Source organism: Scyliorhinus torazame, chromosome 9 (assembly GCF_047496885.1).
Source record: "Scyliorhinus torazame isolate Kashiwa2021f chromosome 9, sScyTor2.1, whole genome shotgun sequence".
NCBI classification, from domain to species: Eukaryota; Metazoa; Chordata; class Chondrichthyes; order Carcharhiniformes; family Scyliorhinidae; genus Scyliorhinus; species Scyliorhinus torazame.
In genome coordinates this window covers 262,928,630-262,948,219 of record NC_092715.1, presented here as the reverse complement: position 1 = coordinate 262,948,219, position 19,590 = coordinate 262,928,630, and the positions used below count along the sequence as shown (strand labels likewise).

At 47.2% G+C, this 19,590-nt stretch overlaps 1 protein-coding gene across 5 annotated transcripts in view; it reads left to right on the top strand.

Annotated features, from left to right (window-relative positions):
* Positions 1–19,590, top strand: part of elp1 (elongator acetyltransferase complex subunit 1) — a 78,930-nt gene that overhangs the window by 32,506 nt on the left and 26,834 nt on the right. For 3 of the 5 annotated variants that reach the window (XM_072517361.1, XM_072517359.1, XM_072517360.1), the window contains exons 17-25: positions 564–673; positions 2,173–2,226; positions 2,341–2,446; positions 2,769–2,884; positions 5,471–5,544; positions 7,271–7,349; positions 10,200–10,279; positions 10,659–10,790; positions 18,455–18,540. In XM_072517361.1, the coding sequence (XP_072373462.1) occupies positions 564–673; positions 2,173–2,226; positions 2,341–2,446; positions 2,769–2,884; positions 5,471–5,544; positions 7,271–7,349; positions 10,200–10,279; positions 10,659–10,790; positions 18,455–18,540 (837 nt within the window). The remainder of the gene's footprint in view (positions 1–563; positions 674–2,172; positions 2,227–2,340; positions 2,447–2,768; positions 2,885–5,470; positions 5,545–7,270; positions 7,350–10,199; positions 10,280–10,658; positions 10,791–18,454; positions 18,541–19,590) is intronic. The other 2 variants (XM_072517362.1, XM_072517363.1) reach the window with 2 other exon arrangements.

Here is a 19,590-nt window from a genome sequence, read left to right as displayed (position 1 = left end):
CAAACCCCCACCCTATTCCTGGAACTCCATCTAGGGGCAATTTAGCATGGCCAATCCACCTAACCGTATACTGTGGGAGGAAACCGGAGCAGTCGGAGGAATCCCACGCTGACGTGGGGAGAACGTGCAAACTCCACACAGACAGTTACCAAGGCCAGAATTGAACCCGGATCCTGGCACTGAGGCAGCAGTGCTAACTACCGTGCCACCCCTTTGCAGAGTTACAGATGTGGGGAGAGGGGGAATGGTGCTAAAAGCCTGCGCGTGTTTATTTTCTAAACAATAGACCTATATCACTCCACCATTGGCACCATACATTCAGTTACCTGAGCCTTAAGGTCCAGAATTCAGTCGCTAAACTGCTTTGACTCGTGATGTCTTGCTCTCACTCTCTTCCTTTAAGACACTCTCAAAAATCTTCCTCTTTGACCAAATTTTTACTCACCTGCCGTAAATACTTCCTTAGTGGCTCTGTCAAATTTTGATCATTTTGGGACAACACGCTTGAGGATACCGTGCAGATGTTGCTGTTGTCTATATTAAGATTTCAATGTCTCCTTCAGCCACAGATTCCTCTGAGTCATGTGTGAAACCCTGGAAGTCAGCTACTGGATGTTTGGTGCAATTTCCTCAGCCTTGTATTGAGACAGCTCTATGTCCTGTCGATGCAGAGGTAAGAGGGTTTATCTTTCGCTGACATGGTTTTTTTTCCTCCACCTGAAAGCATCGGCTCTGAAGAAGAGTCACACGGACTGGAAACGTTAACTCTTTCTCTCTCTCTCTCTTCACCCATGCTGCCAAACCAGATGAGGTGGATTGGCCATGCTAAATTGCCCCTTAGTGTCCGAAAGGTTAGGTGGAGTTACTGGGTTACAGGGATAGGGTGGGAAAGTGGGCCTGGGTAGAATGCTCTTTCAGAGAAACATTGCAGACTCGATGGGCCAAATGGCATCCTTCCACACTGTAGCGATTCTGTGACCTGCTGGGTTTATCCAACATTTCCTGTTTTTGTTTCAAGTTTCTAACATTCACAGTGTTTTGTTTTTATATTATAAGAGCATCAGCTGTTTGCCACAGCACTGCCCCAGAGGCATCAGGTACAATCTGAATCCTCATGCAGAAGGTCATTCTCAATGGGCATGCCTGAACACGGAGTTTCTGCAGGCTGTTTGACATAGTGGGGAGGGATGCCTGATCCAACCCCCATCCAACTTCCACGTGTGCTTCCAACTGTAGGCACCGAACAGCATTGGTGAGAGAAATCTATCTCTCCTTAATTGAAAATGAAATGAAAATAGGGCCCTTCTTGCCAAATATCGGAGATAACAAACTTATCAAAACCTCAGACCTACCTGTTTTTTACGGTTCAGCCACTTATTTCATTCCTCTTCTCTTCAGCAGTCCCTCGGGATTGAGGATGGCTTACTTCCACTCCAGTTTGATGGGTTCCGAGAGGGTTGATAAGTCTGAAAGCACGATCTGCAGACTCTGCCACATGTGGGGCAGGGCAGGTAGTGTTCGAAGGGCAGGGTAGATGAATTGTTTGGAGGTTTGTGCAGGTTCCCAACATAGTCTCTCGATTTGCTCGGTGCCTTCCTGAACAACCCTTCTCCATTCTGGTCAGTCGCAAGCCAGGAACTCCCATATGTTTCACCTCTTCCCGGATCCTTTGAGGACATAAGAACTAGGAGCAGGAGTAGGCCATCTGGCCCCTCAAGCCTGCTCCGCCATTCAATGAGATCATGGCTGATCTTTTGTAGAATCAGCTCCACTTTCCGGCCCGATCACCATAACCCTTAATCCCTTTATTCTTCAAAAAACTATCTATCTTTATCTTTAAAAAACATTTAATGAAGGAGCCTCTACTGCTTCACTGGGCAAGGAATTCCATAGATTCACAACCCTTTGGGTGAAGAAGTTCCTCCTAAACTCAGTCCTAAATCTACTTCCCCTTATTTTGAAGCTATGCCCCCTAGTTCTGCTTTCACCCGCCAGTGGAAACAACCTGCCCGCATCTATCCTATCTATTGGTGTCTATCAGTGACATCCCTAAAGTGTTTCCACTGTCTCTTATTTCATTAACAAATGGATGCAATGATTGGGTTATTTAATTGTTTCAAGCATCTGCACCTAAAATTGAGCTTACTGCTTCCTGTCTGATCTCCCCTCTAGCAAATGGTCTTGGGTCTGACAGAAAGATCTCGTTTTTTCATTAACAATTTGGAGGTATGTTGAATTCTTTTTAAGGAGTTTTATTTTAAAGCATTTGAGGTTGGGTTTTTTTTGGTAAATTTAAAGCAAATTTAAAAATTACTTTTGGGGTGTTTGCATTCTGAACAGATTGCCTCCAACGTCACCTCATTTGTTGTGTGCGATGAGTTCCTGCTATTTACGACCCATTCACACACCTGTCGCTGTCTCAATCTTAGGACTACTTCATTAAAAGGTGAGTGTGTAAAACACAGTAAACTGGATTCAGGTGCTCAAAGATCAGTATTATTAGACTGCTTGGAGTTTTGTTTGTCATCAGAAGGGAAAATTGTAGTTGCTACCCACCGCCCTGTGTCGAATAACGTTTTTGTCGCCAATCCTGATGCAAGTTTAAGTATCTCTGTGAATTCTATTTAAGCAATCTTTATACCCGATGCAAAATCGGTAAAACTAGCTCTTCTTTGCAATCCGGACACTGTAGGACCTTGCTGTTTATGCCTGTGCTTTTAAGACTTTGACCGCCTAAGACTGATTGAATTTGTTGTCTCCACAAGCAGTTTTGTCGCACCTTTCAAGCAGTGATTCCCAGCCAAACGATGAAACAGTCCGTAGAGTGGAGAGAGGTTCTCGCATTGTGACTGTTGTACCCCAGGACACCAAACTTCTCCTTCAGGTCAGTAGTGGCATTACTGAAATGAGTTGCTGTCCTTCCTCGCGTCCATAGTGCAGCAGCCAGGAGAAGGGGTATGGTAACTGGGAGCAAAACTGAAATGCCAGCCGTTGTTTTAAAGAAAGAAATAACATCCCTTTGAGGTTGTGAATTAGCTTTAATGCCAAATAACTGGTGTACGCTACACAAGTGGGAAGAATCCAACACCTGCAACATCACAGCAAATTTTCCCTTTGGTTTCTAGATTTTCGTACAAAGAGAAGTGGAAATAGAATCATAGAATTTACAATGCAGAAGGAGGCCATTCGGGCCATCGAGTCTGCACCGGCCCTTGGAAAGAGCACCCTACCTAAGCCCATACCTCCACCCTATCCCCACACCTCCACCCTGTCCCTGAAACCTCATCTGACCTTTTTGGTCACTAAGGGCAATTTATCACGGCCAATCCACCTAACCTCCACGTCTTTGGACTGTGGGAGGAAACGGGAGCACCCGGAGGAAACCCACGCAGACACGGGGAGAACGTGCAGACTCCGCACTGACAGTCACCCAAGCCGGGAATCGAACCTGGGACCCTGGAGCTGTGAAGCAACTGTGCTAACCACTGTGTTACCGTGCTGCCCCAAACCTGGAGCTCTCTTCCTCACAAAGCTCCTGATGCTGGGAGTCAATTGAAATGTATCAGAACAATGATTGTTAGAATTTTTGTTAGGTGAGGGTATTAAGGGTTACAGAAGTAAGGTCGAGTTAAGATACAGATCACCAGTGATCTGACTGAATGGCAGAACAGGCTTGAGAGGCTTGTCCATATGATTCCAAACTGGAATAACATAATAACATAATTCTTAATGACAAAATACCAATCTTCTGCCAACTATTACCCAGAGCATCAGCAGCATCTGGTAGATAATTGAATGGCATAACACACTTGAAGGAGTGACTGATCTACTCCTGTTCTTCTGATCACTTGAACAGGATATAGCACAGTGTTTTGCCTGTCTTCCTACATTCAAGAGAAAGAATGGAAATCCTCAAAGAATCAGGAAATCCTCAAAGAATCATTGCAGTGCAGAAGGAGGCCATTTGGCCCATCGGGTCTGCACCGACCTTCTGAAAGAACACCCTACAAAGACCCACTCCCCCACCCTATCCCCGTAACCCTACCTAACCTGCACATCTTTGTACCGTGGGGGGAAACCAGAGCATCCGGAGGAAACCCACGCAGACACGGGAAGAATGGGCAAAATCCACAGTCACCCAAGTCTGGAATTTAGCCCTGGTCCCTGGCGCTGTGAGGCAGCAGTGCTAACCACTGTGCCGTCCCTCAAAGACTCGTGTGTATCGCGAAGGAGTGGAAACCCATGTGTTTTATGGAGCATTGTAATATTGTGTTCAGGGGCCTGAGTGGCCAGAATTAATGGCTGAGACCCTGGGTGAGTATATGAATTAGGAAGAAGAGTAGGCCCATCGGCCCCTCGAACCTACTCCGCCATTTATTAAGATCATGGCTGATCTAATTGTGGCCTCAACTCCACATTCTGGCCATCCTCCGAATACCCTTGACTTCCTTGCTAGTCAAGAATCTTATCTACCACTGCCGTAAAAATATTCAGTGACCCTGCCTCCACCGAGGAAGGGAGTTCGAAAGTCCCTCGGGGAGAAAAACTCTAATAATCTCCATCTCAACTGGGAGACCCCTCATTTTTGAACTGGGCTGTGACACAGAGATGGACTGAGGAGAACGTTGCTCTCTCATACTGCTTTGCGTCCGGATTCTCATTTAAGGAGTATTGGAATTAATTTCATGAAACATGTTCATCACAATAAGCTCCACGTATCCATGAAAAATGTCTGAGTTGGCCCAAAAGTTCAAATTTTGCTATCCTTATTTGCATCTGTTATAAGCGTGGAGTGAAAGAACAATTAGGAGTATAATCCTTTTTTTAAAAATTTAGAGTACCCAATTAATTTTTTCCAATTAAGGGTCAATTTAGCGTGGTCAATCCACCTACCCTGCACATCATTGGGTTGTGGGGGTGAGACCCATGCAAACACGGGGAGAACGTGCAAACTCCACACGGACAGTGACCCAGGGCTGGGATGGAACCTGGGACCTCGGCGCCGTGAGGCAGCAGTGCTAACCACTGTGTCACTGTGCCGCCCTTTCGGAGTGGTGAGTGTCATTTCCCGACTCAACCCTGCTTCTTCATAGACTGTTTAAAATCACATTTATTTTTTCTACAACAACTTACATTTATATAGTGCAGTTAATGTAGGAAAACACCCAAGATGCTTCACAGGATTATTATCAAACACAATTTGACACTGAGCCATGTACGGAGGTATTAGGACAGGTGACTTGGTTAAAGAGAGAGGTTTTAAGGCACATTTTAAAGGCGAATAGAGAGGCAGAGCGGTTCAGGGAAGGAATTCCAGAGCTAAGGGTCTCCGCAGTTGAGGGCATGACCGCCACTGGTGGAGCAATGGAAACCGGTGTGTGAGAGAGCAAAATTGGAGGAGCGTGGAGTCCTTGTAAGGGTTGGAGGATCATATTTGGAATAAATTGTCAGATTTCTGTTCTTTGTGCAGATGCCGCGTGGGAACCTGGAAGTCGTACACCACCGTGCATTGGTACTGGCACAGGTGCGAAAATATCTGGACAGGTCTGTAGATCATTAACCCGAACTAAAATCAGAGTTGAAGCTGTGGACAATTTTCAGATACTACAATGGTTGACTGTTACAACCCTCTGGGAAGCTATCATTGTTCTCCTTAGAGCAGAGAGGGTTAAGGGGCGATGCAACAGAAGCGTTCAAAGCTATGAAGGTATTGATAGAACATGGAGAAGGTGATTCCGCTGGCAGATGGGTCAGCAACCAGAGGACATACATTTGGGTGGCACAGCGGTTAGCACTGCTGCCTCACAGCACCAGGGACCTGGGTTCGATTCTGACCCTGAGTGACGGAGTGGAGTTTGCACGTTCTCCCCATGTCTGTGCGGGTTTCCACCGGGTGTTCCGTTTCCCCTCCACAGTGCAAAGATGCGCAGGTTAGGTAGATTGGCCATGATAAAATTGCCCCTTAGTGTCCAAAGGTTGGGTGGGGTTACAGGGATTGGAGGGGACCATCGGCCGAGGTAGGGTGCTCTTTTGGAGGGTCAGTGCAGACTCGATGGAGTGAATGGCCTCCTTCCACACTGTGTGGATTCTGTGACCGAGGAGCTGAGGGTGCAGGAGAATTTCATTTACTCAAGAGTGTTGTGATCTGGACTACCTGTGCACTCCCTTAAAGGTTAGTGGAAGAAGATTGAATAGCAACTTCCGAAAAGGAAAAATGCTTGGAAAGAGAAAATTAGTGTGTAGGAAAGGTGTAAGGGATGGGGGACAAATTCATCAGCTCTTCCAAAGAGCCAGCACAGACATGATGGGCCAGATGGCTTCCTGTGTAGTTAAGATTCTGTGTTTAGAGTAACCGATGAATAGGAAATGTGTCAATGTTGAAGGTCTAATCCACTGGGGGGAAACATTTGTGAGAAAATGGGAGAAGCTGTAGATTGGAAAATTATTGTAAATAATGGTACACTTCTGTGAGGAGGCACTAAGGAGTAGAGTCACCAATCTCTGCTGACACCGGTTAATGTCAGTTAATAAAAGGTCTAGAATAACCTTCCAGGAATGGTGTCTGGCTCAGAGAGACATGGAGAAGAAAAGAACTAATGGAGAGAAACCTGTCCATTGTGGTCACTCCAGAGACTGACCAACTGTTTTATTTTGCGGTTGTCCTCGGTTCGAAGTATCAATGTACGTAGAATGGGGAATTTTACCCAATATCCACAGGAACAGAAAACTACTTCGCAACGGGTCTGAGCTGTTCAAGTGTTCATTCCCAGAGATAGAGGGCTTTCTCTGCTGCTGTGCATGCTGGGTAACGAGTTAACCATTCCTTGGGAACTATTCCTTTCATTAAACCCATTACCGCCTTGTGCCTACACTGACATTGTGAGAATTGGGGTGCAAGGTGAAGTGCCCAGTGATCCCGACTCAGTGAAGGGTCCAGATATTGCAGCTTTGCCACAGGCTACCTCCCGTTTTAAATTGTAAAAGGGCTTGGTGCACTGAAGGCTGTCCATAGTTTGTAATTTGCAAGTATCCATGAATTAAGAGTGCACGTTCTGTATCTCACCACGCACGTTACTTGGGGTCTCAATGTTCTTTGCAAATATCCTTTCATAGAGATTTCAATAAGTGGCCAATTTTTTTGCAAATGTCCTTTTATGTAGATTTCACTGCCTTAATAAAAGAGGGGGAAATGTTGTAAATTTTAATGAAGTGATTACTGCTGCATGAGATAATTGCTGTTCATTCAACCTGTTCATTCCCTTTTAATTAGGCTTCAGTACAAGGAAGCCTTTGAATGTATGAGGAAGCTGAGAATAAATCTCAATCTCATCCATGATCACAACCCGAAGGTGAGTAACTTGATCAAACCTTTTTAAACAACTTTTATCCTGTTTACCATGATGCCATGTCCCTCACTGAGGGGAGGAGATTGGTCCTTCCTGCGCATTAACTGATTAATGGAAGATGTGTTTTTGGCAGTTTGATTCTCTTGGTCCTTCTCTTTCCCACGGAAAGTAAATCTGGCACCAATATCTGCACCTAGTCATGCATTTGTAAGGTGAATAAAGGCTCCTCGAGCACAGTGAAGCAGAATCTCTTTGTCGTTGAAGTAGCTGTCTTCGGTGATATGATCCTCGGAGTTATAAACACACCATGTGCTGTAGATTGAGTAGGAAAGAAAAGCATTGCATTTATCCTTTCAGGATTTCAGGACGACCCAAAACACTTTACAGCCAAATAAGTTCTTTTGACGTTTAGTCACTGTTGAAACATAGATAATGTGGAAGTCAATGAGCACAGCAAGGCTACCCAAAACTCAACATGATAGAATCTACAGCACGGAAACAAACTAAGCAGCATGGTAGCACAGCGGTTATCACAGTTGCTTCACCACTCCAGGGTTCCAGGTTCGATTCCTGGCTTGGATCATGTCTGTGCGGAGTCTGCACGTCCTCCCCGTGCCTGGTTGGGTTTCCTCCGGGGTGCTCCGGTTTCCTCCCACAGTCCAAAGATGTGCGGGTTAGGTGGATTGGCCATGCTAAATTGCCCTTAGTGTCCAAAAAGGTTAAATGGGGTTATGGGGATAGGGTGGAGGCGTGGGCTTGAGTGGGGTGCGCTTTCCAAGGGCCGGTGCAGACTCAATTCGCCGAATGGCCTCCTTCTGCACTGTCAAATCTATGAAAATCTACTCAGGCTTACTGGTCCATGCTGGTCTCATATTTTTCACACAAGCTTCCTCCCAGCCTTCTTCATCTCACTATACCAGCAAATCCTTCTATTATTTTGTTCTTCATCCAGTTTCCTCTTAAATGCAACTATGCTGTTAGCCTCAACCACTCCATTTGGTAGCATCTTTCACATTCTGGGTAAAGAATTATGGCCTGAATTCTCTATTGGATTTGTTAGTGACTGATATTTATGACCCCTCGTTTTGGACTTCCCCCAACAAGTGGAGACATCTTCCCTATGCCTACCCTGTCAAACCCCTTCACAAACATTAAGACCTATTAATTGACTTCTCGGTCATCTTTAGAGGAAAGAGCACCAGTTTGTTCCACGTTTTCTGTAAGTATAACTTCTTGGTTCTGATATCATCCTTTAAAAAAAATGTTTTCATCTTCTTCAGTGCCTCTTTTATCTTTACAACACCAGGTTAAAGTCCCAACAGGTTTGTTTCGAATCACTAGCTTTCGGAGCGCAGCTCCTTCTTCGGGTGAGTGAAGAGGTGGGTTCCACGACCACATGTATAGACAAAGTCAATGATGCAAGATGATAAACAATCCTGTCCTCCGAAGCTGCTGCTCTCTCCGAATGAAGATTGAGCTTTACACAGACTAAAACCTCCTGCTGTCTTGAACATCTTTGCTCCGTCTGGACCTGTAAAGACTTAATTATCTGCAAAGACTCGCATTCAAAGTATCATCTTGCATCATTGACTTTGTCTATATATGTTTGTGGAGCCCACCTCTTCACTCACCCGAGGAAGGAGCTGCTCTCCGAAAGCTAGTGATTTGAAACAAACCTGTTGGACTTTAACCTGGTGTTGTAAGACTTCTTACTGTGCACACTCCACTCCAATGCCGGCATCTCCACATCTTTTATCCTTACAATATTATACTTGGAACTGTACACAGTGTGATCTAACCAAGTTTCAATACATGTTTACAGACGTCTTTGATAATGGCTGATTAATTTATTTTAATGATGTTGGTCGAGGGATGAATATTGGCCAGAACACTGGGGAGAGCTCCCCTTGCTCTTCACAATATTGCTATGAGATCTTTTATATCCAGCAGAGCGAGCAGCTGAGGCATTGGTTTAACGTATCATCTGAAAGATCCACTATAACAGTGTAGGACTCCCTCAATACTGCACTAGCAGTCAGAATCGATTCTGTACATTCCAATTATCAGATCAAGCGAAACCATTGAATGTTCAGATGTCCTCACCCGCTATCAAGTCATCGTATCTCCTTACTTAAGAAAGAACGTAAATGTGTCGTAAGCAGTTCCGAGAATTTTACTAGACTAATAACTGGAATGGACGGATTGTCTTGAGGGGAGGTTGGACAGGTTAGGCATGTGTCGGCTGGAAGTTAGAAGAGTAAGAAGAGGCAACTTGGTTGAAACATAACATCCGAGAGGTCTTGACAGGGTGGACGTGGAGAGGATGTTTCCTCTTGTGGTAGAATCTAGAACCAGGGGTCACCAATTTAAGACAGAAATGAAGAGAAATGTTTTTCTCTCAGATTCGTTGGGACTCTCTTCCTCAAAAGGCAGTGGAAGCAGAGTCTTTGAATATTTTTACGGCAAAGCTAGATAGATTCTTGAGAAAGTGGGTGAAAGGTGGGAATGTGGAGTTACGGTTACAATCCGATTAAATATGATCTTATTGAATGGCGGAACCGGTTCAAAGGGCTTCTGCTCCTAATGCGCATGTTCATATCTGGGAACTTAATAGTGACTGGCTGAAGATTCATTTTGCAACTTTAACCAGTATAAACCATTTTCTGAATGTGAAAAAAAGAATCCTATTCCGTATACATCGGTTGTAGCAGAGAAAATGTTTAATTGATCCAGAACATGACTAAATGCACTGCACTGCTCTAAGGACGCAAATGGAATCAACACAGTGGCATACGTTGACTGGGAGTTTGTCCAGAGTTGCATTTATTTTACCAATACATCTGTTATCTTCAGGGATTTCTGGAAAATTTGGAGAACTTTGTGAAACAGATCGAGTCCATAAATTACATCAACTTGTTCCTGACTGAATTGAAGTAAGTGTCATTAAAAGAAAAAAATGGAACTTTAATTTATGTAATACTGTTGCGGGCAAGCGTTGTGGGGCAGGGAATGGGGGGAGGGGTACCGGGGCTGGGAGCAGCGGGGTGGGGGGTGGACGTGGATGTTTAAGGTGGTGGGTGGGGATTGCATTTCTTCCTCATTGTAGCAGGCATTCTGGGTTGTGAGCAGAGCTTCCGGGTCTGTCCTGATAGCACCAGACAACCAAGTGCACTTGGTCCTCTAGCGCATCATGTAGGCACTCGTTACCATCAGATGTTCATTCAGGGAAAATCAGTTTCTTGCCACATATTTTTTTAAAATCTGAATCAAAGAGAGAGGATCTGTTCTACATAAACTTCTCTTCTTTTCCAGAGAGGAAGATGTCACCAAAACAATGTACCCATACCTCCCCAGCTCATCAACTTCAGTACATGAGGTTGGGACTAAAGTGAACACAGTCTGTGACGCACTCCGAACTACAATGGAGAGAATCAATCCTCACAAGTAAGAAAGGGTGGTATTATCTAGCGCCTTGCATGCTCTGTGATGGCCCGAACCCTTTGCAACCAATTGAGTTTCTTTTTAAAGAGTAGTTACTGTTGTAGGAATTGCTGCAGCCAATTTGCTCATTGCAATGTGATAATAACCAGCTAATCAGTTACTTGTTACTGCTAGTTGAGGGATAAATGTTTAGCTTGGGACACCAGGGAGGACAATCCTGCTTTGCTTTAAAATACTGGCATGGGATCTTTTACTTTGAACCGAGGGAGAAGAGAGGACCTTAGTTGGACATCTCATCTGAAAGACAGCAATGCCGACACTGCAGCAGTCCCTCACTTCTGCACCAGGAGTGTCAACCCAGATTATATCCTCGAGTCTCTGGACTGGGACTCGAACCCACAACCTACTGACTCAGCCAGTGTGCTTCGCACCGAGCCGCTGCTGACACTAACGCTAATGGATAGAGGATTGGCTGATTGGCAGAAGGCAGAGAGTGGGGATAAAGGGGTCTTTTTCAGGATGGCAGCCGGTGACTAGTGGTGTGTCTCAGGGGTCTGTGCTGGGGCCACAACTTTTCACAATATACATTAATGATCTGGAAGAAGGAACTGAAGGCACTGTTGCTAAGTTTGCAGATGATACACAGATCTGTAGAGGGACAGGTAGTATTGAGGATGCAAGGGGGCTTCAGAAGAATTTGGACAAGCTAGGAGAGTGGGCAATGAAGTGGCAAATGAAGTACAATGTGGAAAAGGTTATGCACTTTAGAAGGAGGAATTTAGGCATATTTTCTAAATGGGGAAATCAGAAGTACAAAGGGACTTGGGAGTCCTTGTTCACGATTCTCTTAAGGTTACTGTGCAGGTTCAGTCAGCAGTTAAGAAGGCAAATGCAATGTTAGCATTCATGTCAAGAGGGCTAGAATACAAGACCAGGGATGTACTTCTGAGGCTGTGTAAAGCTCTGGTCAGACCCCATTTGGAGTATTGTGAGCAGTTTTGGGCCCCGTATCTAAGGAAGGATGTGCTGGCCGTGGAAAGGGTCCAGGGGAGGTTCACAAGAATGATCCCTGGAATGAAGAACTTGTATGAGGAACGGTTGAGGACTCTGGGTCTGTACTCGTTGGAGTTTAGAAGGATGAAGGGGGATCTTATTGAAACTTACAGGATACTGCGAGGCCTGGATAGAGTGGACGTGGAGAGGATGTTTCCTCTTGGAGGAAAAACTAGAACCAGAGGACAACATCTCAGACTAAAGGGACGATCCTTTAAAACAGAGATGAGGAGGAATTTCTTCAGCCAGAGGGAGAGATGAGGAGGAATTTCTTCAGCCAGAGGGTGGTGAATCTGTGGAACTCTTTGCCGCAGAAGACTGTGGGGACCAAATCATTGAGTAAATATAAGACAGAGATAGATAGGTTCTTGATTAATAATGGGTTCAGGGGTTATGGGGAGAAGGCAGGAGAATGGGGGTGAGAAAATGTCAGCCATGATTGAATGGAGGAGACTTCCGGGTGCGGCTATGCAGAGCTAGGTCGCATATTCGGCAGCTCCTGCTTGGAACGGACTTTTAGGCTCTTTTACAGGGCCCCCACGGCATTTGTTTGACATTTCCCGGTGTGGGAAGAAGGCTGCAATATTCCCCCGACAGTGTCCCCCAGGAAGTGTATGTCTCTGGGTTGCCAGACACGGCAGAAACGGTAAAACATTTGGCTGCAACTGCAGGATAAACAGGGCCTCTTCCAGCATGCAGGCGGGGGAAGGGCAAGCTTAAAGCTGCAAGCTGACCTGAGGGCCTGTATCAAAGGTGAATTCTAGCAGCAGAGGGAACAACTGTGAAAAGACCTCATCAAGGCCACTGAAGGGACTTCCGGTTACGGTGATGCCTAGCTAGCCGCACGCTTCGGCGGCTCCAGCTCCGACGGACCTTCGGGCTCTTTTAAGAGCCCCAACGGGGAATTTTTCGACGACGCAACCCGGTGTGGGGTGTGTGAGCAGGGAGTCTCTCCCCCCCCCCCCCCCAAACGAAGGAGGAAAAAACCGGCGGCGGCGGCTGCAGCGCGAGGAATCGTCGACCAAAGGGTCAGAAAGAGAGAAGTACAAGATGGCGGCGGAGAAAGCGCAGGCGACATGGGGGCCTGAGCAGGATGAAATTGTGAGACGGTGCGTGGAGCTGCTGAAGAGGGAGGTGCTGACCCCATTGCTACAGGCAATTGAGGGGCTCAAGGAGACATTAAAGACCCAGGAGACAGAGCTCCGCGTGGTGGAACAGAAGGTGACAGATATTGAGGACGAGATCCTGGGCCTGGCGGTTAAGTCACAGACGCACGAGGCACTTCATAAAAAGTACTGAAAGGATCGAAGCCCTAGAAAATGGAGCGCGAAGGAAGAACCTTCGGATACTGGGTCTCCCTGAGGGTGTGGAAGGAGTGGACTGTGGAGCGTACGCAAGTACGATGCTGAGCTCACTGATGGGTGCTGAGGCCCCTACGGGCCCCTTGGAGGTGGAGTGGGCAAATCGGATTCCGGCGAGAAGACCAAAAGCGGGAGAACCACCCAGGGCGATAATCGTGCGATTTTACCGCCTTAAGGATAGAGAAGAGGTCCTGAGATGGGCTAAAAAGGTGCGGAGTAGCAGATGGGAGAATGCTGTGGTACGGATATACCAGGATTGGAGTGCGGAGGTGGCGAGAAGGAGGGCGAGGTTCAACCGAGCCAAAGAGGTGTTGCATAAAAGGAAGGTGAAGTTCGGGATGCTGCAGCCGGCAAGACTATGGGTCACGTATCAGGAGAGACACCATTATTTCGAGACGGCGAAGGAAGCATGGACCTTCATCAAAGAAGAGAAATTGGATCGGAACTGAGGGACTAATGCTGCAGGAAATGTTATTGTTAATGTTATGGTTGAAGTTAATTGAGAAGTAAATTGGGAAGGGGGGAGACATTGGGGAAATGTGGGCGCCGGTGAGGGGGGAAAGACGGGACAAAGTTGGAGAATGGGGAAGGGGAGGGGGAGGGGAAAGGGAGCTGCGCCATAAGAGGCGGGTCAGGTAAAGGGATGTTCCCGCGCCAGAAAGAATAAGGCGGGAAGACAGGCGCAAGGCGGATGGGAGTTCCCCACACGGGGGGGTCGAGGAGTGAGCAGGAGTAGCCGGGGTCAGTTGAAGTCAGCTGACTTACGGAAGTAATATGGGGGAAGCAATCATGCTAGAAAGAGATCTAGCGGGGAGAGGGAGGGGGGGGGGGGGGACAACTGGGTTGCTGCTGCGGAAATCCAAAAGGAAATGGCTAAAGAGTGGGTGGGCGGGGATGGTGTGCGACGCTGGGGGAGCGAGCGGGAGCGCGGAGGCGGGATATGGGACTGGCCTAGAGAAGGTAATGGCTAGTCGACACGGGAGGGGGGCAGGTAGCCCCCTAGTGAGGCTGATCATGTGGAACGTGAGAGGCCTGAACGGACCGATAAAAAGGGCCCGAGTGCTCGCGCATTTGAAAGGACTAAGGGCAGACGTGGTTATGCTCCAAGAAACGCACCTAAAGGTGGCGGACCAAGTTAGGCTAAGGAAAGGATGGGTGGGACAGGTGTTCCACTCCGGACTGGACGCAAAGAATAGAGGGGAGGCCATTTTGGTGGGGAAACGGGTAGCATTTGAAGCAAAGAACATCGTAGCAGATAGCGGAGGTAGATATGTAATGGTGAGTGGCAGGCTGGAGGGAATGGAGGTCGTGTTGGTTAATGTGTATGCCCCAAACTGGGACGATGCGGGATTTATGAGACGGATGCTGGGGCGTATACCGGACCTGGAGGTAGGAAACTTGATTTTAGGAGGGAACTTTAATACGGTGCTGGACCCGGGGCTAGATAGATCCAGCTCAAGGACCGGAAGAAGGCCGGCAGCGGCCAAGGTACTTAAGGGGTTTATGGACCAAATGGGGGGAGTGGATCCATGGCGATTTCTTAGACCTAGGGCTAGGAAGTTTTCCTTCTTCTCCCATGTCCATAAAGTGTACTCCCGGATAGATTTTTTTGTTTTGGGAAGGTCGTTGATCTCTAGGGTGGAAGAAGCTGAGAACTCAGCCATAGCGGTTTCGGATCATGCCCCACATTGGGTGGACCTGGAATTAGGAGAGGAAAGGGAGCAGAGAACACTCTGGCGATTAGATGTGGGACTGATGGCGGATGAGGGAGTGTGTGCAAGAGTGCGGGGGTGTATTGAGAGATACCTGGAGGTCAATGACGACGGCGAGGTCCCTGTGGGAGTGGTATGGGAAGCACTAAAAGCGGTGGTCAGAGGAGAGCTGATCTCCATTGGGGCCCACAAAAGGAAAACAGAGGCCAAGGAAAGGGAAAGATTACTGGAGGAGATTTTAAGGGTGGATAGGGAATTTGCAGAGACCCCGGAGGAGGAATTGTACAGGGAGAGGAGACGACTCCAGATGGAATTTGACCTTCTGACCACCAGAAAGGTGGAGGTACTGTGGAGGAAGGCACAGGGGAGGAGGTATGAATATGGGGAAAAGGCTAGTCGCCTGTTGGCTCATCAATTGCGAAAGAGGGCAGCAGCGAGGGAGATAGGAGGAATTAGAGACGAAAGGGGAGACACGGTGCGAAGGGCAGGAAAGATAAATGAGGTGTTCAAGACCTTCTATGAGGAACAAGCCCCAGAGGGAGAGGAGGGGATGCGGCAGTTCCTGGACCAATTGAGGTTCCCGAAAGTGGAGGAGCGGGGGGTGGTAGGCCTGGGGGCACCGATTGGGGTGGACGAGGTTATTAAGGGACTGGGAAGCAGGAAAGGCCCCAGGACCAGACGGGTTCCCGGTGGAGTATTACAGAAAATATGTGGACTTGTTGGCCCCGTTGATGGTGAGGACGTTCAATGAGGCCAGGAAAGGGGGGACTCTACCCCCGACGATGTCGGAGGCGACGATATTGTTAATTTTGAAGAGGGATAAAGATCCGTTGCAGTGCGGGTCCTATAGACCCATTTCATTATTGAACGTGGACGCCAAATTGTTGGCAAAGGTACTGGCATCGAGGATAGAGGACTGTGTCCCGGGGGTGGTGCACGAAGACCAGACAGGGTTCGTAAAAGGGAGACAACTGAATGTTAACGTGCAACGACTATTAGGGGTGATAATGATGCCCCCAGTGGAGGGGGAGGCAGAGATAGTGGCGGCAATGGACGCAGAGAAGGCATTTGATAGGGTGGAGTGGGAGTATTTATGGGAAGTGTTAAGGAGGTTTGGGTTTGGGAACGGGTTTATTAGCTGGGTTAGACTTCTTTATGGGGCTCCAACGGCAAGCGTAGTTACAGGTCGACATAGATCGGAGTATTTCCGACTATATAGGGGAACAAGACAGGGATGCCCGCTGTCTCCATTGTTGTTCGCGTTGGCAATTGAACCTCTGGCCATGGCGTTGAGAGACTCCAGGAAATGGAGAGGGGTGACTAGAGGGGGAGAAGAACACCGAGTCTCGTTATACGCAGATGACCTATTGCTATACGTGTCGGACCCAGCGGGGGGGATGACAGAGGTTATGCGAATCTTGAGGAGGTTCGGGGAATTTTCGGGGTATAGATTAAACATGGGGAAGAGTGAATTATATGTGATACATCCAGGGGACTTAATCTGACACGGCTGGTAGAACAAATGGAGGAGGACTTTAAGAGGTGGGACATGCAGCCTCTATCGCTGGCGGGCAGGGTGCAAGCAATTAAGATGATGGTCCTCCCGAGGTTCTTATTTGTATTTCAATGTCTCCCTATACTAATCACCAAGACCTTTTTTAATAAAATAGACAGGAGCATCACGAGCTTCGTGTGGGCAGGGAAAGTTCCGAGAGTAAGGAGGGGGTTCCTTCAGCGTAGTAGGGACAGAGGAGGATTGGCACTACCGAACTTGGGCGATTACTATTGGGCCGCCAATGTGGCAATGATACGTAAATGGAGGGTGAGGGAGCGGCGTGGAAAAGACTGGAGAGAAAGTCCTGTAAAGGGACGAGTTTAGAGGCACTGGTGACGGCGCCGCTACCGATCTCACCTAAAAAGTTTACCACGAACCCGGTGGTGGCGGCAACATTGAATATCTGGGGACAGTGGAGGCGACAGAGAGGGGTGCGGGGAGCCCTGGTGTGGTCCCCAATCAGGAACAACCATAGGTTCGCCCCAGGAAGAATGGATGGAGGATTTCAGAGCTGGTACCAGTTGGGAATTAGGAGGGTGGGAGATTTATTTATAGATGGGACTTTTGCGAGCTTGGGAGCATTGGAGGAAAAGTATAAGTTGCCCCGGGGAAATTTCTTGTGATATATGCAGGTGAGGGCGTTTACTAGACAACAGGTGAGGGAATTTCCGTTGCTCCCGACACAGGGGATACAGGACAGGGTGCTTTCAGGGGTGTGGGTCGGAGAGGGCAAGGTGTCAGAGATTTACCGAGAGATGAGGGAAGAGGGGGAGGAGTCGGTGGGCGAACTACAAGGAAAGTGGGAAGAAGAGCTAGGGGAGGAGATAGAGGAGGGTATGTGGGCTGATGCCCTAAGCAGGGTAAATTCCTCTTCCTCATGCGCCAGGCTTAGCCTGATTCAATTTAAGGTGCTACATAGAGCACACATAACGGGAGCAAGATTGAGCAGGTTCTTTGGAGTGGAGGACAAATGTGGGAGGTGTGGCGGGAGCCCGGCAAACCACGCACATATGTTTTGGGCGTGCCCAGCACTGGAAGGGTATTGGAAGGGAGTGACGGGAGTGATTTCGCGGGTGGTGAAGGCCCGGGTCAAACCAGGCTGGGGGTTAGCTCTATTTGGAGTGGCGGAAGAGCCGGGAGTGCAGGAGGCGAAAGAGGCCGACGTTGTGGCCTTTGCGTCCCTAGTAGCCCGGCGCAGGATCCTACTCATGTGGAAGGAGGCAAAACCCCCCGGACTGGAGGCCTGGGTAAATGATATGGCGGGGTTCATTAAACTGGAGCAGATAAAGTTTGCCCTGAGAGGATCGGCTCAAGGGTTCACCAGGCGGTGGCAGCCATTTCTCGACTACCTAGGGGAACGTTAGAGGGAAGACAGATAACCAGCAGCAGCAACCCAGGGGGAAGGAGGGGGGGGGTGGGGGGGTTAGTTTAGTTTAGGTCAAAGATAAAGGGGTTTTGTTACTTGTGTATTGTTAAAAATGTCTGTATTGTTATTGTTGCGTTTGCTTTGTAAGAGGGGAAAAATTGTTGTTTGGGAAAAAAATTTCAATAAAACATATTTTTTTTAAAAATGATTGAATGGAGGAGCAGACTTGATGGGCGAGTGGCCTAATTCTGCTCCTATGTCTTATGGTTGTGTTTGCCGAAATGGGATGAATTCTGGTATTCCACCTGCCCAATGGGGTGCCCCTAAGGAGCAGAGGCTGGAGGGCCAGCAGTTTTATTCCTAACGCGCTTTGCCCATAGGCCCTCAGTGAGGTTGCAATGTCATTCAATCCACTTAATCAGTAACTTGAGGACAGTAACGTACCAACCTTTAAATCCTTGTGGAAAGCACCAACATCTTTGTCTTTCTTTTGAAGGACGATTGCAATGCTTTGGAATGCCCATTCCTTTGTATGCATTTCTAATTGTTTTTTAAAATGGACTCATGACTGTAAATTATTCCTTGCAAAATGTCTTTCACTTACCTATTACTTTTCACAGATACAGTTTGTCAATACTGACTTGTCACGTGCGAAAACGTACTCCAGAACTGGAAACTGCTCTTCAGAAAGTCCATGAACTGAGAGGTAACATTGATGTCGTTTTGACAAAAGTTGACTTGTATCCTCATGCTTTCCTGATGTAATTCTGTGAGTTGGCAATATCATTATGCCCACAGAGGCCAGTTCATTGAAATCAATAACAAGAGGGCTTCAGATGTCAGATGCAGATCTCACTGGATGACCCCCTCCTGCTGTTATGTTCCGAAAAGTCTTTCCTCTCCTGCAAAATGCAATGGACCTTTCATTTATATTCTGTAAATCAAGGGAGATGTGCATTTGCAATGTATTGTAATTATTTGTGTACTGAAATGTTCATTATTGTGCAATCCTCTTGTTATTTTATACATTTTAAAAATTGCATTGATAGTCTATAATATATTATGAATTATGAAAACGTATTTAATTTGTATCGTCGCCAGCAGCCCTGATGATTTTTCAATAAACCAATTTTCTATCCATCTCCGTAGCATGGCTCTGTTACCTCCCAGAAATAATTAGAATTCTGCCCTTCTTGCCTCCTCTAGAGGTGCGATGCTGCAACCGTTGAACCGATACAGATAAAATGTGCATCAATTTCTCCCAAATAACTAAGCAAGTTTTGGGAGTTTTGGAAGAATATATGTAATATATCCCTGAGTTGTTAAACGGGTGGATGTCAGCCCTGGCCATTCTTAGTTCCTTCACAGAATGATACAGAATTTGTAACACAGAAACAGGTCACCGGCCCAACTGGTCCATGCTGCCGTTTATGCTTCTCAGGAGCACCCTATCTTTCCGTTTCTTTCTCCCTCACGTGCCTATCCATCTTTCACTTGGACACCCATACTATTCACAAGAACTACATGTGGTAGAAGAATTCCACTTTTTGGGGAAAGCAGTTTCTCCTGAATCCCTTACTGAATTTATCAGTAACTGTTATATATTGATGGCACTGTTATTCCTAAAGTAGGGTTGCCTACAACTGTTCTTTATAAAAGAGGTTTAAAAATGGCCCTTCACTGCGCCTTGTAACAAAGCAAGCCAGCGCTAGCACGATGGGTCGAATGGTCTCATCGTATCATAAAATCACTACGG